This window comes from Meriones unguiculatus, chromosome 1 (assembly GCF_030254825.1).
Source record: "Meriones unguiculatus strain TT.TT164.6M chromosome 1, Bangor_MerUng_6.1, whole genome shotgun sequence".
Lineage (NCBI taxonomy): Eukaryota > Metazoa > Chordata > Mammalia > Rodentia > Muridae > Meriones > Meriones unguiculatus.
Window position 1 is genome coordinate 145,290,104 of NC_083349.1, and position 22,894 is coordinate 145,312,997.

Here is a 22,894-nt window from a genome sequence, read left to right on the forward strand (position 1 = left end):
CGATGACTCAACTCATGCCAGCAGCAGCCCTGTGCCTCTGATTTGCTCCGTGGGCTCTGCTTCCTTGAGCTCCTCAGGGTAGGGTGGGAGGGATGGCCCCTAATTCCCAAGGACCACCTGATGCCTGGCATAGGTTTGTATGTGCTTTACATGGAGGCCAGGGTGGGGCAGTCGAGAAGTCTTCGTTCCAGTGGGGCCATGCAGGTGACTGAGGCCCTGCCCATCTGTGGGAGCTGGGCCATGTGGGAACAGGGGTGCCTCACCTTTGATGATGGACTTCATGTCACACTTCACTGAGTCAATGTTGTGCAATGCAATCAGCAGCTCTCCAGGATTCAGGGGGGACAAGGCTGAGTTCCCTTCACCTGCAGTGAGTGGTAACAGGGGAAGGGAAATAGTACAGAGCAACCTCAGCAAAGAGCTGGGTCTCAGGCCAGGCTTGAGGAACAGTGAATAAAAATGAGGCACCCTCTGCTTCTTGGGGGCCAGGAGACAGAAGGAGAGACTGGATGAAGTGGCCTTCACCATTCTTTTTACCACTGTCCCCCTCCCACCTTGTTAGAGATGCCCTGCTGTGGCCCCACTGATCCTACTGGGCTGTGCACCCTGAAGGCAGGGCTGGGCTTAGCCATCTTAGTACTAACTCTACATTGCCCATGATCATGGGCAGCTACTTGTTGGGGTGGGGTAGGGCAGGGCAGAGCAGGGCAAGGTCTCACTTAACGGTACTTTATTTAATAGTAAATTGGCTTGAATCTTTGCTGTGCTGGGGCAAAGAGTTGGGGGGAAAGGCACTTAGCAGAGGTGGTCTGCTGTAGGAAAGAAGACCAGATATGCCATGGAACCACACACACCCCCTACTGTGTCCCTAACTGTGGCCACAGGGACCAGGGATAAGGAACTTGTCCAGATCACTGGCTACTTTTCCTCCTGAAACTTTTTTTTCCTTGTTTCTAACCCCAGTGGACAAAATGCCACTGCCTCACAGCCTGAGAAATCACATAAGACCCCAGGGGGCTAGGAGGGAGAAGGAACTGATGGGAACCAACAGAGACCCTAGTCTCCAAGGACAGTGGAGCCTACCTGGGCCCTTCCCACGTGATCCCTGTGCAGCTAGGAGGAAGAGCACCTACCGTGCTGGGTGCCCAGCAGGCGGTTGAAGACTTCCTTCACCACGATGGGGTTGAGTTTGATGAGCTTGGGCAGGGCCTGGATCACCTCTTTCTAAGGGGGAGGAGAGTGATGATGGGCTGGGAGGCCCCGTGATCCACTTACTCACCCCAGTGAGGCCTCTAAGCCTCATCACATGTCTCCCTCTCCCCAAAGCTGCTGCCTACCACTTGTGAACAGTGTCATCCTCATTCCCACCTGCATGGGGATGAAGCATCCTTGCTCCCCTGTTCTTGCTGGGTGTTTCCCATAGGCCAGGGACAATGGTTGCACACACAGAAACACACACAGTAAGATGCTGCTGTGACACTTGAGCAGTGGCTTGAGGAGGCTGAGATGGGGCAATTACTGACTACAGGGGCAAGATGGATTCCCTGCTTTTCTCACAAGCCTCTGTCCTATATACTGTGGAAGTGGGCTGGCCACCTGCCCCTCTCCTCCTGCCCTACCTTTTCCAACCCATTGAGCACAGGGATGAGGAAGCGCACGTCAGGCAGCCTCTTGTGGTACAGGTCTCGGACCCGCTTCACCAGTTCTGGGGATGGCGGTACTTCAGGAAGACAGAGAAAAGCAGAGTTGGGATGACAGGGAGGAGCCAGAGGAGGTGAGCATGGGTTAGGGGACAGAGGTAAGCATATAAGCAATTCCAGAGCAGGATCCCCAGCCTCTCCTTTCCTAAATGTTGCTCACATGGCTCTTCTCTACAGAAGTCCAAGGACGGGAGAAACCCACAGGGTTTGGGGACATAGTAGCTCCACCCACTGAAGGGGAAGAATGGGTGAGATGGTAGTTGGAAGGTGGGGCCCAGGCACCTTTGTCAGTGAGGCTGTGCAGGCATCGGGTAACCAGGGTCTCCGCCCCCTTGGGGCAGTTTTCGACCAGCAGCAGCAGCTCTGGTGAGTTCATGCCCATTCCTCGGATCTAGATACAGAGGTCAGCAACACCAGGTTATGGTGAGCATTCAAGGAAGCTGGAGAAGCTGGGGTGCTTAAATCTCTGGGATCCTCCAGGTCTTTCCTGGTGTCAGCTCAGAGCCTTGATCTGTATCACGTCCTCCTCCCTGGCAGGATAGTGCCCCAACTGTCGCAAACCTTCCATGCCCAACTTGTGTTGCAATGCCTAACAAGGTTTTCCTCACCCTTGCCCACCCTCCTGCAACCACTGTTCATTCTAGTCTAGCTGAGAGTGCAGGCTAGACTCGGGCAAGGAGCTTGCTGGCTGCCCTTCGCATCCTCATGTGTAATGTGATGGACACTGACGCACTTACCCTGCCTATCTCCCTCTGTTTCTACTGGAGTTTTCCATAATAAAAAAAATGTCATGAGGGCAGGGCTGTGTATACCTGTAACCTCAGCACTCAGGAGGATGAGCAAGAAGACCTCTAGACCCGTTCAAATATCAATACAAAGCCAAGGGCAGAGCTGTTATGTAAAACAAGGGGTTCTGAACCGAGGAGCAAACTGGGTACTCATCTGATCTGCTTCTCATGGGGTGGCCCTATGGCTCAGGACCTCCAGTAACGGCACAGGGAAAGGCCAATAAAAAAGGTAATAGGAACTCAAGCAAATGTGGTTTCTGCTTGGGGGTCTGACCTGCACCCCTCATCTCAGGGCAGAGTGAAAGAGCAAAGGCAGAACTTCATTATGAAGCGAGGTGTGCCCACTCCAGGCCCTGTACCTCTGAGACACCCTGTGCCTTCTCATGAGCTGAAGAATGATGTGAAAACCACCCACAAGCCAAAGCCATGAATCCAGATGACAGCCCTTGGTGCCTGCTGAAGTAGACACCCAAGTAGCAGCTGGAGTTGGGGACTCGGCCCTGCCCAGGTGGGCCGGGAGCCTCACCGGCTGCTCAATGACCCTCAGCACTGTCCGCTTGATGTCGGCGATGGCCTCGGTGTACACAGCTGCCAACTCATGAATCAGCTTGTGGTTCTGAGGCAGGAGAGCCAGATACAGATATAAACATTGCTTCACTGTCTCCTCCGTCCAGGGCGCAGCCACCTCTGACAGGACAGGATAGAACAGGACGGGGCCATGAGTCAACAGAGGCCAGTATTTCCTTCCCAAAGCTCTGTCCCCAGTGTCCATGCTCCTCTGAAGTCAGCAGGAAGAGGGAGCAGGTGGAAAAAGAGCAGGACTTCCTCCCACCACCAAGCCCCAAGGCAGCTAATGGTCATTTGTACAGTGTGAACCTAACCCTACCTTCTCCGAGTCCTATCACAAAAAGACTACAGCATCAGCATAAATGCCCTCATAATGGCTCTCAGTCAGGTACTACAAGGGGCAGCCCACCTGGCAGTGCTGCTACCCTCCATGCTGGTCCCTACACAGACTCTCAATGTGCCAGCATCTCCCCGGCAGGGTAGCACCTCTGCTCACATGTGCTCACACCTTTCCTGTGAGGCCTTTTCCACATTCCTGATCTGGGACTATGCTAAGGGACTTGGCCTGAGATGGCCCTGGAACCCACAGTTGCTCTCCTGGTCCTCCAGTTTTCCCAGCCCTGCAGCCTCTTGTCTGTCTGCCTTGGCCCTCTTGCAGCCATTCTAGTAGGCTGGGTGGGGCTCAACACAAGTCAGATGAACCTGCATCAAACCTGTGTCCTTATCAGCTCCGAACAGCACTGAAGGGGGGTTGGGGTGGACCAGGAGCTGCAGGTAGTTGAGGGCGAATTTTTCCACATACTCTCGAAGCTGCTCCTTCTCATACATACGCTTAATGAAGAGTAGGGCCTGGGAGCGCACCTGAGGGCAGAATGGGCAAGATGAAGGGAGCTGAGGGAGGGAGTGAGGACAGAGCTGCTCTGCTGTGAATCAAGTCCAGCCTGAGGCTCAGGACAGTAGTGACCTGTATCTCAGGTTGCACTTCTCAGTCCCATCTTGTTCCCCTGCCTTGCTTGCTCCTCATTCCTCAATGGTAACTCCCCCTGCCAAATGGCCTTGGCTTTGGAAGTTGGCAGGACAGGCAAACCCATTGACTGGAGCACATGTCACTGTCCAAGCTTCCCTCGGACACCATCTGCTGTGAGCCACAGGAGCAAGGTCTAGTCTTTAGCATGAGTTTGTAACAAATGACAGCACAGGCTGCACATGTACCCGAAGGGAGGGTGGTGGTGACAGGCTACAGTGCAGATGGGTCCAGGGGCCTTTCAGCCATAGCATGTGTCTCATCTAGAGCACAGCTACTCTGTGTTATGGTCATCTCACCTACCTCCTCTTCCAGGAAACATCTTGAACCCCATTCCCTGCCTACACAGGTGGATACCTAAGCACTGTGTGCCGTGATATCACCCTATCTGCAGCCACATGGGCTCCTCTCCTGGCTGCAGCCCAGGTGACAGTTTACCAACAATGAGAACAGTGAGAAGAGAATGGGCACGCCCTCCTTTGAGAGGGCACACTCAGGGTCAGGAAAAGCACCCCTGACTCCATGGTGATGTTACACTATGGTAAATGGAAAACATGAGTTTTGAGGAAAAGAAGAACAAGGATGGCTGGCTGGCTATGGGCATAAGCTCACCCTGTCCTTCTCATGGGAGCTGAGGTCAAGGAGCACGTGCAGGTACTGGAACTGGCGAGAAGGGCGCTTGAAGATCAGGTCTCCAAGTGTCGACATCCCCAGGTAGGCACGGCTCTGCAGACGGGGGCAATGCTCAGTCTGCTATGCATCTTCCTCTTGCGTCCCTTCTGCTCTCAAACCATGCGCCCAGGACTGGGCATGACACACCTGCCTCTAAGTCTACACCACAGATCTGCAAGCTGCTCACCTCATCCTCACAGTACCTCCGTATCACCTCCAAGGCACTCTCGGTGATCAGTGGGGCCTCCAAAACCACCTTGGTGAAGATCCTACCCAAGAAAGACCAGGTTGCAGAAGTGCAGTAAGATAGCCACATTCGGTGGCCCAAATGGCACCCAACTTCCCCGGCCCTGGAAGCTTCAGAGAGGGGCAGGCTTGTGCAGACAGGGCACCAGTGTTCCCTCTCTGATGCTTTCTTCCTTTTGCTAGAATGAGGAAATGCAACCCAGGGCTTCCTTTGTGCAAGGGCAGTGCTCTAGCACGGAGCCACTGTACCACCATCGTTATCACTGGGACCTGTTAGTACAGATGGGAAACAGATGCCCAGAGGGTGAGAGGCAATTTAGACCAAGAAGCAAGAGTTTGGAGTGAACCTGATGACCACCACCCAAGCCCTCCCACACAGCATCGTCTGCATAAGCTTCTTTAGGGAACAGGAAAAAGGGAGAGGAAAATGGGGAGGGCAAGCCTGAGTAGTACCAAGGGATAAAGGGAAGTGAGACACAGGAGGGGAGGTGGGGCTTACGGCCAAGCCCTCACCCATCCTTCTGGTCCGGTTTCTCCTGCAGTCCAGAGAGCAGGCGGATGAGGCAGTCCTCATATTTGTCCAGGGTGCCGGAGGCCCCTGCTGCCAGGTAGGCATTGTACTCCTGGTAGAGCCAGGCAAAAGCCAGGTCTAGCCGGGCCCGGACATCTTCCAGGATGAAGGACAGCACCTCTGCCTTGAGTCCAGAGTCAAACTGTGTTACCAGGCTGGCCAGGATCTTGATGCGGACCTGGGGGCAGGTGAGCAAGCAAGTCAGTAGGCAAGCATGTAGGTCAGCGCCTGACAGCCTACATGAGGAGCACCCTTCATCATGCCTTGTACTCCCACTCCCACTGGTTCAGGAATACAGAGGCTAACATCTACAATCTTACCACCCAGATTGCTCAAGTTCAAGACCAGCCTGGTGAGTGAGACTTCATCTCAGAAAACCAGATCAATCAATCATCAATTAGTCAACCAACCAACCAATCAACCAACCAAGGAAGGCATCATGAAGGAGCATAAACACAGCAGCCTCACATTGTATGGCAGCGAACAAGGAAGAACCAAACTTTCAACTGTTCCAAGCCACCCCAGGCTCCCAGAAGTGACTTGTGTTCAGTCCTAGGGCAAGATCCTAGGGATTCTCTTCTTGTCTCCTCTAGGCAAGAACAGGATGTGGGTGAAAACCAAAAAGAACACACGGTATCTGTACCACCCACAACACTCTTTAAAATGTAAGAAAAAGACTGGAGTGGTGGCACACGCCTTTAGTCCTAACACTTGAGAGGCAGATGCAGGCAGACCTCTGAGTTCAGGGCCAGCATGATCTACAGAGCAAGTTCCAAAGACAGCCAAGGCTACACAGAGAAGCCCTGTCTCAAAAACTCGAACAACAACAAAACAAACAAACACATTAGAAAATAAAGGCTGGAGAGATCAGTGCTTAAGAGCAACGGCTGTCAACTCTGGAGGACTTGGGTTTGGTTTCCAGCATTCACATGGTGGCTCACAATTCCGTGTAACTCCAGTTCCAGGGGATATGTATCCTCTTCTGGCCTCTGTGGGTTTCTGCACACACACAGTGCACATAAACCCATGTGTGCAAACACATATACACATAAATTAAACAAACAAATTAAAAAAAAAAAAAAAAAGCAAAATATTTGAAGCCAGGTATGTCTGAAATCAGAGCAGCCCACACCCCACACCCTGTGTAGCCCTGCTGTCTAAAAAGCTGCTGCTCTGATTCTGCAGGGGGCAGAGTCAAGCCTGGAGCAGTGGCTCAAGCAGAGGAGGAGAGGCTGGAGCCACGGGACTTTCCACTAGGCTGAGGGGCGCACCTGGGCCGCCCCACTGCAGGCTACGGCCTTCTCAGCTCTCAGGATCCGCTTCACAGCTCCCAGCTTCATGGCTTCCACCTGGGCATCTGTCAGGGGCTTCAGCACATCGCTCAGACGGAAGATCTTCTTGCGCCCACCAGCACCTGCCAGCCTACATGAAGGCAGGGTCAAGGACAGTAACTTGGCATGCTTTCTGCAGCCCAGTGTGTCTGGTGGCCCCAGCTGGGCCACATAGGCACCTCTGAACTTCCTGAGGCTCAGCAGGCCAGGAAGCCAGAGTCAGGAAGAAATTGTGATTGTTTTTGCCAAGGAGCATATCTCCCTGTGAGAATAGGCCAGGACCAGAAGGGGTCAGATAGAGAAGAGTAAGCACAAAGACCCTGAAGGGGGCTGAGCGTGGGTGGGGTGAAAATGGAATGGGGAGCGGAGCATGAGGCTACAAGGAAGCAGTAACATTCAAGTGATGCTCGAGTAGGGTTGAGCTTGATTTATGATAAAAGTGATGAGAAAAATGAAGATGGTGGTGACGTCCAGGAGCTCCCGTTGCAAATCAGGAATTGTACCAACTGTCTCACTGTCACCACGACTGGTGGCCCCGAGAGTCTCTAACTTAAGTCACTCTACCACTGTTCTCCCAGGGTAAGACGGAAAAAGAAAGTGTGGTTGCAGAATCCTACAAAAGCTTGGTGGTCCCTGCGCTGACTCTGAAGTAGAGGAACCTGGCCCAGCCCTCGGCCTGCCCCATACTCCTATAGCACACTCATGGGACAGGCACCACATTCCAACTGGAAGAGCACTTACCGTGGCTGTGTGACAGGGATGATGGGTTCTGGCCTTCTCTTGGCCTGGGGTACCTCCTCTTCCAGGGGGGACATGGTGCTCAGAGAGCCCACCACAGAGATGGCCTGGCCCTGCACTGACAGGCGCCGCTTGATCAGGACACTCTCGGGCTTCACCACCTTCTCCTCCTTGGGCTCCTCCTTGCACTGTTTGGTCTGCTCCACACCTGAACAGAGGCACCCACATCAGCTTCATTACCTGCACCCCAGGCTCTGCTGTGCACACTGCACCCGCCAGGTGGCTCACCCAGCGAAGGAACAATTGAGCCAAACAGCTTCATTCCGGGTCACAGCCTCTTGAGATACATCACAGGCAGGTTCTCTTAATTATGTCTGTGTGGTGTGCATGAGTATGCATGTGTGTGTGTTGATGTGTTAGACTGTATACACACGTGGGAGAGAGGGGTGTGTATCTTCCTTTGTCTCCACTTTATTTTTTTTATTAAAACAGAGTCTCACTGTGCAGCCCTGACTGGGCTAGACTCAATATGTAGCCCAGACAGGACTCAAACTCAGGGCTTCAGGCTGAGGTTAGAAGAATGTGTGTTACTACCCTGTCTCAGGCTTTTTTTTTTCTTTTTCTTTTCTACATTTTATGTGCTGTGCATGTCATGGGGCAGGCACCGTCACCAGCTGAGCCATTAAACCAGCCCCACTTAGTTTTTGAGACAAGTCACCCATGGAACCCATGGTGTTTGACCAGGAAAATCCCCAGGGCCCAACCAGTACTGTGGTTAGGTGTAGCCCAGCATGGCTTTTCTGTGGACGTTAGGGATGGGAATGGAAGTCCTTGTGCTTCCATCTCATTTATGTGTATGAGATGTACATGCATATGCCACAGTGGATGTGTGCCGTTTCCTCCTTCCACCTTGTGGATTCCAGGGGTCAAACTCAAGTCTTTGGAGTTTACAGCAAACACTTTTTACACACTGAGCTGTCTCACCAGCCCATTTGGGCTTTGTGGGTCAGGGTCTCATGAAACCCAGGCTATCCTCAAGCCTACTATGCATCTAAGGGTGACCTTGAACCTCTGATCCTCCTGAGATGACAGATGTGTACCACTAGGACATGTTCATGACAAACATTCTTTAATAGCAGAGGGCATGTGACTTGACAACTCCATCCCTTGGAACATACTCAGGGGAAAACCTGAGTGCACCAAAGACTCGTACGCCACTGTTCACAGCAGCTATGCTCACAACAAAGTCTGAAACAAGGGCTGGCGTGATGGCTTAGAGGGTAAAGGGAACTTAGTTTAACTTCAGAACCCATTTAAGGTGGAAAGAAAGGATGTGGTTCCTGAAGTTCGCAGCCGTGTTGACACTGGAGTTGTGCTTGTGTTACTGTTTATACTTCAAAGAACACAAAGGTGCTGAGAGTGACTCACACCTGTAACCCCAGCACTCAGAAGGCTAGGCAGAAAAACTGTTAGAAGCTAGAGGCCAGCACGGGTTACACAGCAAGACCCTGTCTTACAGAAAGCGAAAGGGCTGGAGAGATGGCTCAGTGGTGAAGAGTACTTGCTGCTCTCACAGAGGACCCACAACCTCCTGTGGTTTTTCCATCTGCAAGAAATCTGACACCCTCTTCTGGCCTGTGAGGGCATACACATAGAACAAAGTGATAAAATAGACAGACCTCAAAGCTCACAGGCTCAGTAACCCGACACAAGCTAGTCTGGACTCAAGGTGGAGTCTGTTGGATTTCAAAGCCCAGTCCTGAAGACACTGAATATCCTGCATAATGACGGACCCATGACAGGTGACATGTTAGATAGAAAATAACCTTCATCCCGAAACTTTTCCAGTAAGAAGAGCCTAGTGCCATGGCCTGGCACGGGTTAGCTCAAGACTCACCAGGACCCAGTCCTGCAGCTGTCATCTGTGTGGCCATGAGCCGAGCCAGGTGCTTGATCTGGGCTTCAGTGCCTGCTGACTCCACAGGAGTATAGATGGCTTGAAAGGAGGCAGGCATGGTCTCAGGGAGGTACACCATACTGATGAGGACCTGCAGGATGCCCAGGGAAGAAAGCTCTTAGGCAGCTCAGCCTAGGGCAGCATGGGAGATGCAGCAGGAACTTTGGTCGAGGCTGGGGCTGTTCTTCTTGTCTTAGCTTGTGGGGGAGCCAATGACTGCCAGCCCATTCACTTGGGAGAGTCCTCCTTCCGAAGAACAGAGTGAGTAGATAGGGAGTGGGATCCTGATGATAAATGGCCATTGGAAGAAAAGAGGCCCATCCAAGGGTTGGAGGGAACCCCAGGCTGACACTATGGCAGTGGCCATTGTGAAGTACAGGCAGCGAAAGGACTGGGATCAGGACTCTGTGGGACGACCTCACTCTCCTCACCAGATTGGCCACATTGTCAGGTGTCAGCAGAGGCTGCAAGAACTCAGCAGTGATGTCTGTGTCTGACTGGCCTGAGATCTGGGCTGAGGCCTTTGAAGTCCCTGATGGGCCAGGCTCCAAGTCTTTGTCCTCATCGTCCTCTCCCAAGTTGGGCTCTGAGAAGGGGAGGGGAACAAGAGGGTGGTTCCCTAGATAGCAGCATGATCTTTGCTCGGGAGCCAGGTAGCTTACATCTAGCAAATCACCACAAAAAGCAGATGCAAACTATAAGGACCTAGGCTGCAGTGTGCCATGGTCATAAAAGTACTACAGGATCCTAAGCACCAACATGTCTTCCTGGGTCTCAGTTTTCGCCAGGGCTACACAGAGAAACCCTGCCTAGAAAAAAACCAACCAAACAAAATATTATAGATGGTTGTGAACTGCTATTTGGGTGTTCTTTAAGGCTAAGCTAAATATCCCCCTGCCCCACATCCTTTTAATAGTGGCCAAATACTCTGTAATGTGCATGGAAACATTAACAATTCCGAAGATTCAATGCTCTCTTCTGCCTTCTGAAGACACAAAGTATACATGTGGTAAATATACACATGTGTAACCAGAACACTCACACATAAAATAAAATAAACAAAAAGTTAAAATAAATCAATAAAGAGATGCAGGGCCAGTGACACAGCTCAGTGGAAAAGGTGCTTTCTGCACAAACCTGAAGACCTGAGTTCAATCCCTAAAACCCAAATGAGGTGGAAGAAGGGGGCAGACTTCCACAGTGCCCTGGCTTCCATAAAAACACCATGGTGCGCATGCATTAAAAACAATGTACACATGTGCACACCAAGAAAGTGCTCCACAGAAACCTTCAAGAGGACAGAACAGACAGAACATTGCTCTCCTTCACTGAGCAATGGAGAAATCTAGCTAGAGCCACACAGCAGCCCTTGTGACGTTAACTCCACTTGAATATGAAAAATAGTTTCATAGCTGGGTGTGTTGGCACACACCTGAATCCCAGCACTTGGGAGCAGAAGCAGGTGGATCTCTGTGAGTCTGAAGGCCAGCCAGGACCTTGTCAAAAACAAAACAAAACAAACTCCCCACCCAAGAATTTCAGAAATGTTCTATAAACAAACAAAGATGACATTTTTAAAAAGTGTTGGTATTGAGGCTGCTATGGCCAACACTACTGTCAAATACCACAGAAGTCACTTCAAAGCTGGGATGGTGACACATACTTGTAATCCCTGAACTAGGAGGCTGAGGAATAAGGCTGTGACTGTGTTTCAACAAAAACCAAAAATGCTAAAGATTTCAAAATTAGAAAAGAAAAATCCTATTTATGTATGTGTGTATGTGTGTGTGTGTCTGTGTGTGTGTGTGTGTGTGTGTGTATAAACCAAGGGAAACAAGCCTTCTACACATGTATAAAACAGGAATGAAAACATGAAGGATAAGACACATTGTCACTCACTTCATTCCTTTCTGTAACATTTAAATTCATTCTAATTGGCCACACACCGGTCATCCCAGCTATCCACAGGTGGAGGCCGCACAACCAAGGTTATCCGCTCCTAGACTAGAAGTACATTTACTAATGTATTATATGCCATAGTTATTTTACTTAGCTATGTTTACCACATCATGCTTTGTAATGTACTGTGTATTAATGCAACTTAACAGATCCACTAGCGACCTCAGACAAGGCCAGACCTCATGCCCCTGCTCACCTAGCTTCATCTTCTTGAGCGTAGAGTCTGCATCGTCCCGGGGCCGCTTTCGGGAGTCCTTGTTGCTAGGCATATTACGGGCAATCTCAGCCTGAGGCGTGCCCAGGTCCACCAGCAGGGTGGTGATCTGGGCCTGGAACTCCAAGGAGGCAGGGTGCTTGAGCACGCTCAGCAAGTGCAGCTTGAGGTTCTTACGCACGCTGCTCACCTGGGACTTGGCCAGTGTTGGGGGCAGGTTGGCTGTGAGGACAGAGGTGGAAGCTCGGTGCTGGGGAAAGATCACTGCAGGGCCTACCAGGCTCAATACTCTGCCCCAGACATGGGCAGGGCGCTGGCTGACATTTTCTGGAAAGTTCCTAGACTCAAAAAAAATGACTTCCCACTTTCAAGCTGAAACTAAAAACCTAAAACACCTCTACTACATTAGTCCTTTAAGGTGAGAAGCCTAAATGTTCTTTGTCTGCGCAGCAAGCCTCAGGTCAGGCCTCTGATCTGCAGGCCAGTGCCAACCCTGGGGAGACTGTAACTGCCACCTTCTTCACAAGCTGCTGAACTGCTGCCACAGCTGAGGCCAATCCTCCTGCCACTGGCATGAGCAGCCAGAGTTTCAGTCACCTCGGTGAGCAAGCCGTGCCTGCTCCCCAGGGAAAGAGGCCTCTAACTTGGCCTTCACAGCATCCACCAGTTCCTCAGCCAGCGCCACTCTCATTCCCCTTTGAGGGAACCACCCTGTCTCCATCCTCTGTCCAAGTGTGCAAGAGACTGGGGCCAATGAGAATACTGCGTTTCCCAGGCCACTGTGATTGGCTCAGCAGCAGGCTCGCAGGCTCTGCTCAGCCAATCATAAACAATGAGCATCAGCCTTTGACTTTTGCTGGAATGATGGGGAAAGAGTCGCTCTCTTTCACTCTGTTGCTAAGTGGATCCTCCGGGAGCCTTGAGCTCTGGGGCCATCTTCCTGCTTCAGGAAACAAAGCCGACCAAGAGCTCAGAGATGGACAATTAGAACCATGCCAAGCATCACTTATGCCTCAACGCCATACTCTTTGGAGATAGGAAGGCTGAACTTCCAATCCCAGCCAGAAGGAGGGAGGGAGGGAGGAAGTAAAGAAGGAAGGGATGGAGATTGGAGGGGCAGGGGAGGAGAAGGGGGGAAAGGAGGAGGAGAGGGCAGAGAAGAAGGTCGCTATAGGAAAGTTGCCATGAGGACAAAGATGGTGCAGGATCGGCCAGGGTGAGACTAGATAGCAGCTAAAAGGGCACATGGCTAGGAGGTGGCCCGACTAGCATAGCTGGGTTAGACTAGATGAACATCTGCCCAGCTTTAGTGTTTTACCTTGTTGAGTAAATCTAATAGGTCTCTGTGTCAATTATTTGGGAGTTAGGGTGGGTATTAGAAAGGGCCCACACTAATACCACAACCCAACACCAACGCTTTCCATCTAACATGGAGCTCATGGTGAGCTGCAGTGCTGACTGGCATGCAGCGAAGCTCAGGGCTCACGGTTCCTTAAGAACCAACCACCTGGCCAGGGGAGGACATGGGGTGGAGGGTGGGGAACACCCAACCTACCGTGCAGAGTCTCATATGCCTGGATCACCTCGGACATGAACATGGGTCTCTGGCGGGCGATGTTGGCAAGAGAGCCCAGCGCTGTGGTCAGGTTGATGGAGGAGATGGCGGGGTGTACCATGAACTTCAGCAACTGCTCCAGAGCCGCCTTGCCTTCTTCCCATAGGGCATCTAATGAGGGAGAAGAGAGGGTCAGTAAGTGAGGTCCTATTGTCAACCTGACTGGATGCAGACTCACCACACAACCCAACAGGCCCCAAAGCAGCATGGCTCTCAGTCTAGTCCTCCAAAATCAGTACACAACACTTTGGTGTAAACACACTGACTCATGTTAGAGGAAGATGCGTAGAATACATTAATTTGTATCTACAGACACTGCAATAGCACTGCAAGGTGCTGCATGGCGAGTTTTTGTTTTTAAACACAGGGTCTTACTTTGTAGGCTGGGCTGGCCTCGAACTCATGATCCTCCACCCAAGCACTAGGATTTTCAGGCATGTAATGCTCAGTGTATTCAGAACTGGGGAAATCTTGGGGTTCTGTGCCAGCCAAGCACTCTATCGATACAGCCCTGGTCTGTAGACTTACTAAACTTGGAAGGTTTCAGGTAAGAGTATTAGAAGTTCAAGTTACCCTCAGCTACACAATGCTAACACAGGATACGGGAAACCCTGTCTGAAACAAGAAAAGAGAAAAGGAGTAGGTAGGAAGAAGAGGGTGACTGAGAGAAGGTGGTGAGCCCATACAAGGCCCTTGGGCACTCACTGTACTGGATGTAGGGGTGATCACGAGGAATGCGGTCCAGACTGATGTCATGTTCCTGGCGTCGGGGGACCTCCGAGTCAGCCATGCGGGGCGAAAGGGTGACAATGAGGCCCTCCACAAACTTGATGGCATGTGTACGGATGCCGTCATTGTCAGAATCTAACAGCAGGATGATTTCCCCGGCCATAGAGGACACCATGTCCCAGCAGGCCTCCTGGAGATCACTGATGACACGAGACTTCACCATCCACTGCCAGGGAGCAAGAGAAGAGACACAACAAAGACAGCACATCAGCCACCAGCAGGCTCTGGCCCACCTCAGACTCAATGATGAGCATTCACTTGGTTAAGGCACAGCTATGCTCAGCACTGGGTGAGGCTAGGTTGGGGGTGACCAAGACACAACCCAGTGATGCAGATCTCAAGACACAGGAGTCACCTCGGAAGGTGGGAGCACGACTAGAGACAGCTCAGAAGTTAGAGCACTGGCTGGCTGCTATCCTATCGCAGAGGACCCAGGTTGCATTCCCATACCCACAGCAGCTCTCAACTGAAACTACAGTCCTAGATTTGATCCTTCTTCTGGCCTCCACAGGCATTCCACAAAGACTGCATAAACATACATGCAGGCACAAAGCTTATATACATTTTTTTTTTAAAAAGGGCAACGATTAACTGACTTTGTTTTGATAACCTAACTCACTGTTCCAACCAATGAACTCACTCCTGTGTCATCAACTGGCAGTCAGAGGAAGTCATATGATCCCCCCCCCTTTCTGAGATTTGTTTACGTATAAGGGTGTTTTATCTTCGTGTATCTGTGCACCACATGTAACAGTGCCCGAGGAGGCTGGAAGTGGGCATCAAATGTTCTGAAACTGGCATTACAGGTGGTTGTAAGACAGCATGTGGGTGGCAGGAAGTGAACCTGCGTCCTCCTCCAAAAGAGCAAGTATTTCCAAAAGCTTGGCTATTTCTACAACTCATGATCCTTTTAAAAAATTTGCTAATATTTTTGAAACATGATCTTCCAAGGTAGCCCAAGGTGGTCTTGAACTCTTTCTGGCTTAGCCTCCCACATGCGGGGGCTACAGGTGAGCGATCCACACCTGGTTGAGATGATCCTTTAGTCTGTGTCCCTCACTGGGCTAGGAGCACTGTGAAGGTTGCACCTACAGTCCTGGTCCTGGCTGTCCCCTACATCACCTGGCAGAGGGCTTGAGAATTCTTGGGGAATGTTTGTTGAATATCATAAATGAGTGGACCTAGAAAACAACATTAGATGCCTTGTTGTCTACGCTCCTGACAGCAAACCTCACTCATAACAAGCTTGCACTCGTCAGGACTGGCAATACAGGCTATAACCCAGCTAAGGGACTCCTAGCACAAAGAGAGAGAAATTCAAGGTTTCCTTGGGTACTTCAGATGGCTCAAGACAAGCATAAAACAAGGGCTGGAGTGTGGCTCAGCAGAGCAGTGCCAGCTCTGTGTGTGCCCAGCCCTGAGCATAGCCGGCATCAAACCCCACTCTGACGTGGCTTCAACCTTCATTTGGAAGGCCCAGCTGTGGTCCTCACCTGCAGGGCCACCTTGTAGAGCTGAGTCATGGTGAGAATGGCTTTCTTTACCACATTCACGTTTTCGTCCCGTAAGAGCATGTTGAGGTTGGCAATCAGTTTCAGCAGCAGCTCAATGTCCCGCTTGCTAGGGAGGGAAGAGAAGGGGCCAGGGGTAGGAGATGGGGACTCAGGGTCCACAAATCAAGAAACTGAGGTGGAGGTGTCGGAATCTTTGTTGCCAGCACATCCAGTAGTGGAGGAGAATGCTGACACCTCCATTGTAGAGCTGCCCTGGGCCCCTATACTATGGCTGGTCCTGCAGTCTTCACTCCTTCAACTCTGTAGGGCCCTGCTGGCTGTGTAAGTGACAGCCTACAACTGTTTGAAGTATGTCCAGCATCAGCTTTTTCTCTGAGACAAAGTCTTAATCACAACTTGGCCTCTAATTAGGAGCTAGAGCTGAGGAGAACCTTGAGCCCCAGACCCTCCTGCCTCCAGATCCTGTGTGCTAGCGTGTATACATGCACGCACCACAGTGCACATTTATACAGTGCTGGTGACGGAACCCAAGGCCTTGCATGTGCTAGGTACATGAGCCACATCCCCAGCCCTATTCCATCTTCATCTTATTTGGAAGAACACCTACTGCAGAGGTGTGAATGGCCACAAAACCCATCAAGTAATCAATGAAAGAACTTAATAAAAACACCTAGTTGAGTTTACTCAAGACTGGAGGCTACCATTGTAAGAACCAAGGCTACCCTTGGTTCTAAGATCTGACAGGTTCAGTTGGGTTGACAGAACCAAAGGCCTCCAATAATGTCTGGTCAAGGAACAAAGAAATTGAGAAAGCTAGCCCTCAAAACTCAGCACATTAATGGGACTTTTCAAAACATAAGTTTCAATCCAAGTCTAAACATCGGCTGCATCATTCAAAAAATATTAAACATTTATATGTGGTGGTGGCACACTCCTTTAGTCCCAGCACTCAGGAGGCAGAGGCAGGCCGATCTCTGAGTTCGAGGCCAAGCTGGTATAGAGTGAGTTCCAGGACAGCCAGGGCTACACAGAGAAACCTATCTAAAAAAATAACCAAACCCAAACCAAACAACAACAAAAAATACCAAACATTCAAAAAGACCAAAAAACACAAGCTAAGAGATGGCTCGGTAGTAAAGAAAACTGGCTGCAGGCCTGGGCTAAGTGAGACTCTCTCTCAAACAGACAAGCTCAACTGTGAGGCCAGAAGGCAGGGCAGTACACAGCTTCGCCTCATACTGTATCCTTCAGCACACTAGGACACATTTGCTACACACACAATTTTTTGTGAACTCAAGAAAATTTAGCATAGCTGGGTATGGTAGCACATGCTGCAATCGCAACACTGGGGAAGCTGGGACCATGGAGGGAGGGTGTTGGGGAAAACACAACTGCCACAAGTTCAAGGCCATGGTGAGATCCTGTCTCTACCAATTTTCCCAGTAAAGAAGAGAGTGTGACAGTGTGGGCACTGGGGTCAGAGATATAGGATAAAATATCCTAGGTCTGCCAAGTTCCACCAAGTCAACTCGGAGAGACCCCACCTGACCCTCCAAGCCTATTTCTCAATTAAACAGATCAAGAAATCCCCAAAAGCCTCATGCTGAAAGCTGGACAAAGCAGGTCAAGACTCAATAGCTCCTGGCAGGCTCTGAGGGCAACAGAAAGAGCTACTTTATCTCCTCCCCTCACAGAGCCAAGAATGAGTAAAGAAGGGATGAGCTATAGCCCCTTCTGAGACTGTGAGAGGGCAACTGGCCCCATCTAAGGCTGCTATGGGGATCACAGGCAAGAGACTGTGAGCCATGATCAGATGCCTTTGCTTACAACAGCCATTGTCACTGCTATTAGATCCAACACTGTTTAAGGCAGACCCAGAACGAGAAGGCTAGAGACAGTGAGGCCCCACTGGGAATCTGAAGTTTTTTGTGGGGAGAATTTTCCAGGCAATTTCAAGCAGTACAGAACACCATAGAGAGCAGTGACAGTAAAGACAGAAGTGTTACTGGGTAAGACCCAAAGGGAATGCTTTGGAAGGGTTTTCTGAAGTATCCTGGGGACGTGAAGGAATGGCCACCTGGAGTCACAGGTCAAGCAGAAGCAGACTGGCTACGAAGGGAACTGGTGTTTTGTGAGGGCTAGAGGGAGATGAGGTCAGGCAAGTTCGTGGGTTTCCACCTGAGTGCTTAGAGGGCCAGCAAGAGTGTAAGATCAGGCATAATAAGATTCCATGCCTCTCAGCAGATCATCTCGCTATGGGCAAGCAGTGAGGGATATGATTCCCCTCTGGCCGACAGATGCTTCAGAACTAAACTATGAGGCCAGGGTGACGGCAAACTTCCTATTCCAGAAACAGGGAGACAGAGACAGGAGGACCAAATATACATGGTCATCCTCTGCTACAGAGGAGGCTCTACGCGAGCCTGGGCTTCAGCTTAGACCTTGTCTAGAGCAAAACAAAAACTGAAAGTGACTGTACTAATCACCACTGATTGATCATTTTTAAATAGTAAAGAAGTGGAAGGGGGTGAAGTGGGCTAGAGAGATGGTTCAGCAGCTAAGAGTGCATACTGCTCTGAAAGAGACCCTGAGTTCAATTCCCAGTTCCCATGTCACGTCAGTCTGGTGGAGAAAAGCCATGGTGGAGACAGTGGCTGAGAAATAGTAAGCTGCTGCCTGTATTCTGAAAGGAGGACTCCCGTTCTATGAACAAAGCACCCAAGAAGTGTTGGCTGAAGTGCAGTGACTCTTTGACAACTAGGGTTGCAATCCCATTAGCTGTGTGCTGGGGGACCCTGAGGAACACAAGCCAGGACACCCAGACACTCTCAAGGAGCCCCCATACCATGCCTCCTCAATGAAGCCAATGACAAACTTGCGCACTTCAATTGACTTGTCTGCTTGGAAAGCGATGATCTCCTGTAACGTCAGAGGGAAGATGGATCAGGCCACACCAAGGGCATCACCTCCCCTTCATCCTACCCCCAGGCCTATCACTCACATCCAGGAAGTTGTCCAGCAAGGTGGGGTCTTTGTTGATGATCAGCTCTTGGACCTAGGCAATTGAAGGAAGGAGGAGCAGACATAAAACAAGGCCCCAAAGCCAGACACAGTTGCTTTCACTCATAATCCCCATACTCCCAAGTACTTGAAAGGCTAACGCAGACTGTCATGGTAGCAAGGCAGAATAAACTGAAGACTTTAAAAACTAAAAATTAAGGGCTAGCAAGATGGCAGAGTGGTAAATGAACTTGCCACACTTGCTTGAAGAACTAAATAGCATGTCTGAGAATCACTTGATGGAAAGAGCAGGCTGACTCCAGCAAGTTGTCCTCTGACCTCCGCATGCTTGTCCAGAAATAAGCCAGGCTGGCTCTGGCACTCCTTGCACTCAGGGAGGCAGAGACAGGCAGATCTCTGTGAGTTTGAGGCCAGCCTGTCTATGAAAAGAGTCCGGGACAGCAAAGGCTACACAGAGAAACCTTGTCTCAAAAAAACCAAAATCCAAAACAAAAACAAAACAACAAAAAGAGCACTGGCTGCTCTTCCAGAGGAGTAGGTTTGATTCCCAGTACCCACTCATGGTTATCTGTAACTCCAGTTCCAAAGGGATCTGATGTCCTCTTATAGTCTTTGTCAGAGTTGCACGTGCATGAATGTAGGCAAAACATATAGAATTAAAACACAAAGAAACCTCAAAACTCAACCCAGATTCAGTGTATGCAGACAATAGGGAGGAGATGGCACTGGTGGCCCTGACACTCTGGAACCTCTGGGCGGCATTGCTGTGCTGTATGGTGAGACCCGCACTGACTAAGGACCCTGGGAGGCTTCAGTGCACCTGTAGACGTGGGTCGGGTCCTGGTCAGCCGTGAAGACATGATATCCAAGAGTATTAAACAAAAGAGAGAGTTGAGCCTTATGGCACAGGCCTATGATTCCAACTGCTCAAGGAGGCAGAAAGATTACAAGTTCAACAGCTGTGTAGGCTGCAGGGTGAGGTCAAGGCCAGTCTAAACAACATAATAAAAATACTTCTTAAAAAAAAAAAAAAAAAAAAAAAAGTCATCCAGGCATGGTGTCACATGTCTTTAATCCCAGCACTGAGGAGGCAGAAGCAGGCGGATTCTACGAGTTTGAGGCCAGCCTGGTCTACAAAGTGAGTCTAGGACAGCCAGGGCTATTACACAGAGAAACCCTGTCTTGAAAAACAAATAAATGAATGAATACAGAGTAAAAGGGTCAGGAACACAGATGACAGTAGAGCTCCTGCCTTCCTGATGTTCAGCCTCCTTTCCCATCAGTTCTCCAACCTCACAATGTCAGCAGCCAGCAAGCATTCTGACCATGAGAGCCCTTTCCAGAACCCTCCTACATTAAAAAAAAAAAAAAAAAAATGCCCATGAGGGGATGGGCACACTCATGTGTACAAACAGAATGTCTTCCTTGTCTGTTCCTCTTTCAAATATCTCAAACCTGGGAATTTTAGCCAAGCTAGTTAGGCAGCTCCCAGGAGTCACCTGTTTCTACCCCTCGAGCTGAGGTCCTAGGCATATGTGGCCACGCCCAACTTTTCTATAAGTTTTGAAGCCAGATCCTTTTGCACAGTGAACAGTCACTCCAGCCCCACGCTATACTCTTTGAAACAACACCTTCTCCAGACATCCTCCTGCAAACCTAAAGCGAGCCCAAGACCTCAACAATACAACTCCAAATATTGCTAGTAAATCACCCTCATAACCACACCACTGTCAGCACCCATGGTACTGCACAGGGAATACGGCCATGTGCTAAGGGGGGAGAAATAGGGTCCCGACCTAGGCAGTGTGGTCCCACAGTCTTTGTGGTTCTAGGAAGAAGGACCCCTAGGCTTCATGCCTGATAAACACAACCTCTGAGCACAACCCCACCCCCACTATGGGATTCCAGGCAGGAGATCTGCCACAGAGCTCATATGGACTCCACCCTGTCTTGTTCTGAAGGACTCTATTCTTTTCCACTTCTGCATGATTTGATGCTCTGCCTGTGCTTGGTTATGCCTTTCAGCTTCTCTTCCTCCAGCACTTGTTCTGATAGCCTCTTTTAGAAAACCCTCCGTGACCACTATCCTGAAGACAGGTCAGGAATTGCTTTTTGGAGACAGGGTTTCTCTGTGTAACCTTGCCTGTCCTAGACTTGCTTTGTAGACCAGGCTGGCCTAAAATTCACAGCCATCTGCCTGCCTCTGCCTCCTTGAGTGCTGGGATTAAAGGTGTGCAACAACACTCCCAGGCAGGAGCTCCCTCTTAATTCTGCATGCCAGCCTGTCCACTATAGGTCACTGTCTGTCCACCTAACCAGACCATAGTAAGGGGAATGGCAATAAGGAAAGGCACAGGATCTGAGGTGGTCTCCAGAATCCAATGGCTAATTCTGCCAGCTGCTAGCAGTGTTCTTAGGCTCAGTCTGTAAACCCTGAGGCCTGCTTTTCTGTGCACAGACTACAGAGGTGACCCCTCCCACTGTGCCCAGTCCCAGGTCGTGAGAAGCGCTGAGTGAGCACGCTGTACGCTGGGCACTGGTATGTATGAGTGTGCACGTGCACAGGCAGGTATGAACGCATCACAGGCGTGTGGGTCTGTGTACAGACATGCATGACCACGTGTCAGCAGGGCTCCCTCAGGGACGCTATCCCCTGCCTTGTCCTGCCCTTCTTCTCCCTTACCCCGCCTCACCTGTTTGAGCACTGTGATCTTTGAGTCATTGGTGATGAGCGCAGCCTGGTTCAGGAGATCGACCACCTGGAGGGATACAAGAACCAGGTGTGCGGCCTGTCTTGCCAGCCTGGGCCAATTCCTGCAGTCCTCCTGTTCTCTGCTGTTGGGCAGCATCATTCAAAGGCAGAAGGCAGACTTTCTCACTCCCAGCCTCCCCCAGTGACACTCACCCTCTCAGAAGTGGTCATGCCATCAATGCCTGGCCCTTCTTCTTGTGTGAAGAACTGGGATGCCACACTCCGGCGGGTGACACTGTCCCCGCTGCCGCTTGCCATGACTGCTGTCAGGTTTTCCCTGGAAAAGAAACTAGTAAGCTCCCCTGTCCAGCCCTCCTCCTTCCTCTTGGGTGAATAAGGGGTTTATGTCCATGAGCAGGGGGCACAGTGCTTCATCTCTAGCACTTTTTTTTTTTTTTTTTAAATACAGGGTGTATGTAGGTTGGGCTGGTCTCTGTATGATCAGGTAGCCAAAGATGGCCATCAACTCCTAGCCCTTCTCTTGGTGCCTCCCAAGAGCTAGAATTACAGGTGTGCAGAGCCACAAACTCTTTCCAGGCTAACCAGGGTGCACAGTGAGACAGCCCCAACCAAAAAGAAAAAAAAGAAAGACCATCTACATAACCAGGTGTGGTGGTGCATGTCTCTCACTTTTATGACACAGGTACAAACACTGGGAGTTTAAGACCAGCCTCAGTTACGCAGTGAGTTCAAAGCCAGCCAGAGCTACGTCATACTGTCTCAAAAGAAAAAGAAAAGACTCATTGCAATACAGCATCCCTAAGCCATTCTGTGAAGAGGGAGGGAGAAGAACCTCTACATAATTATCATAAAATCATACTGACAAAAATCATGAAATGACTCAGAGACACCACTGCTACAACATGACTTTTAACAGCAAGCAGCATAATCCAACCACATGTTCTTAAGCAGGGAGCCAGGCTGCAAAGACTACACCTACATGCTGGAGGACTCTGAAAGCTGGAGTGTGTAGGGGAGTGCTTGCACAGCATGTGCAAGGCCCTGAGGGGATAAATAAGCAAACCAACAGGTGGCACAGCTGCAAGGAATTGCTAGGAGAGCCAGGTAGGTGCACACACCTGTAGTCTTAACACTCTGGGAAGTCTGAGGCAGGAGGATTGTGAGTTCTAGGCCAGGTGGGCTGCTAAGAGAGGGGAGAGGGGCTGGAGAGATGGCTCAGTGGTTAAGAGCACTGGCTGCTCTTCCAGAGGACCCAGGTTCAATTCCCAGCACCTACATGGCAGCTCACACCTGTCTGTGACTTCAGCTCCAGGGGATCTGACATCCTCGCACCAATGCACATAAAATAAAAATAAATTATGTAAAAAAAAGAGAGAGGAGGAAGAAAAGAATATGGAAACTCTACACTGACAGAATGTGGTAAATCTGTGAGCACCAGCAGACTACGGTAATTTCTACAGCTTCCCCTTTTGGGA

General features: G+C 50.4%; 1 protein-coding gene across 3 annotated transcripts in view; it reads right to left on the reverse strand.

The window, feature by feature from the left end:
• Positions 1 to 22,894, reverse strand: part of Sympk (symplekin scaffold protein) — a 30,587-nt gene that overhangs the window by 4,318 nt on the left and 3,375 nt on the right. For 2 of the 3 annotated variants that reach the window (XM_021642134.2, XM_021642135.2), the window contains exons 2-22: positions 21,612 to 21,735; positions 21,400 to 21,465; positions 18,687 to 18,740; positions 18,531 to 18,604; positions 15,665 to 15,791; positions 14,088 to 14,337; positions 13,323 to 13,493; positions 11,750 to 11,989; positions 10,026 to 10,180; positions 9,535 to 9,685; positions 7,641 to 7,845; positions 6,840 to 6,990; positions 5,511 to 5,746; positions 4,939 to 5,020; positions 4,692 to 4,805; positions 3,769 to 3,916; positions 3,015 to 3,175; positions 1,983 to 2,091; positions 1,620 to 1,720; positions 1,134 to 1,224; positions 264 to 365 (exon numbers count right to left, since the gene is read on the reverse strand). In XM_021642134.2, the coding sequence (XP_021497809.1) occupies positions 264 to 365; positions 1,134 to 1,224; positions 1,620 to 1,720; positions 1,983 to 2,091; positions 3,015 to 3,175; positions 3,769 to 3,916; positions 4,692 to 4,805; positions 4,939 to 5,020; positions 5,511 to 5,746; positions 6,840 to 6,990; positions 7,641 to 7,845; positions 9,535 to 9,685; positions 10,026 to 10,180; positions 11,750 to 11,989; positions 13,323 to 13,493; positions 14,088 to 14,337; positions 15,665 to 15,791; positions 18,531 to 18,604; positions 18,687 to 18,740; positions 21,400 to 21,465; positions 21,612 to 21,716 (2,893 nt within the window). In that variant the 5' untranslated portion in view covers positions 21,717 to 21,735. The remainder of the gene's footprint in view (positions 1 to 263; positions 366 to 1,133; positions 1,225 to 1,619; positions 1,721 to 1,982; positions 2,092 to 3,014; positions 3,176 to 3,768; positions 3,917 to 4,691; positions 4,806 to 4,938; positions 5,021 to 5,510; positions 5,747 to 6,839; positions 6,991 to 7,640; positions 7,846 to 9,534; positions 9,686 to 10,025; positions 10,181 to 11,749; positions 11,990 to 13,322; positions 13,494 to 14,087; positions 14,338 to 15,664; positions 15,792 to 18,530; positions 18,605 to 18,686; positions 18,741 to 21,399; positions 21,466 to 21,611; positions 21,736 to 22,894) is intronic. The other variant, XM_060368819.1, reaches the window with a different exon arrangement.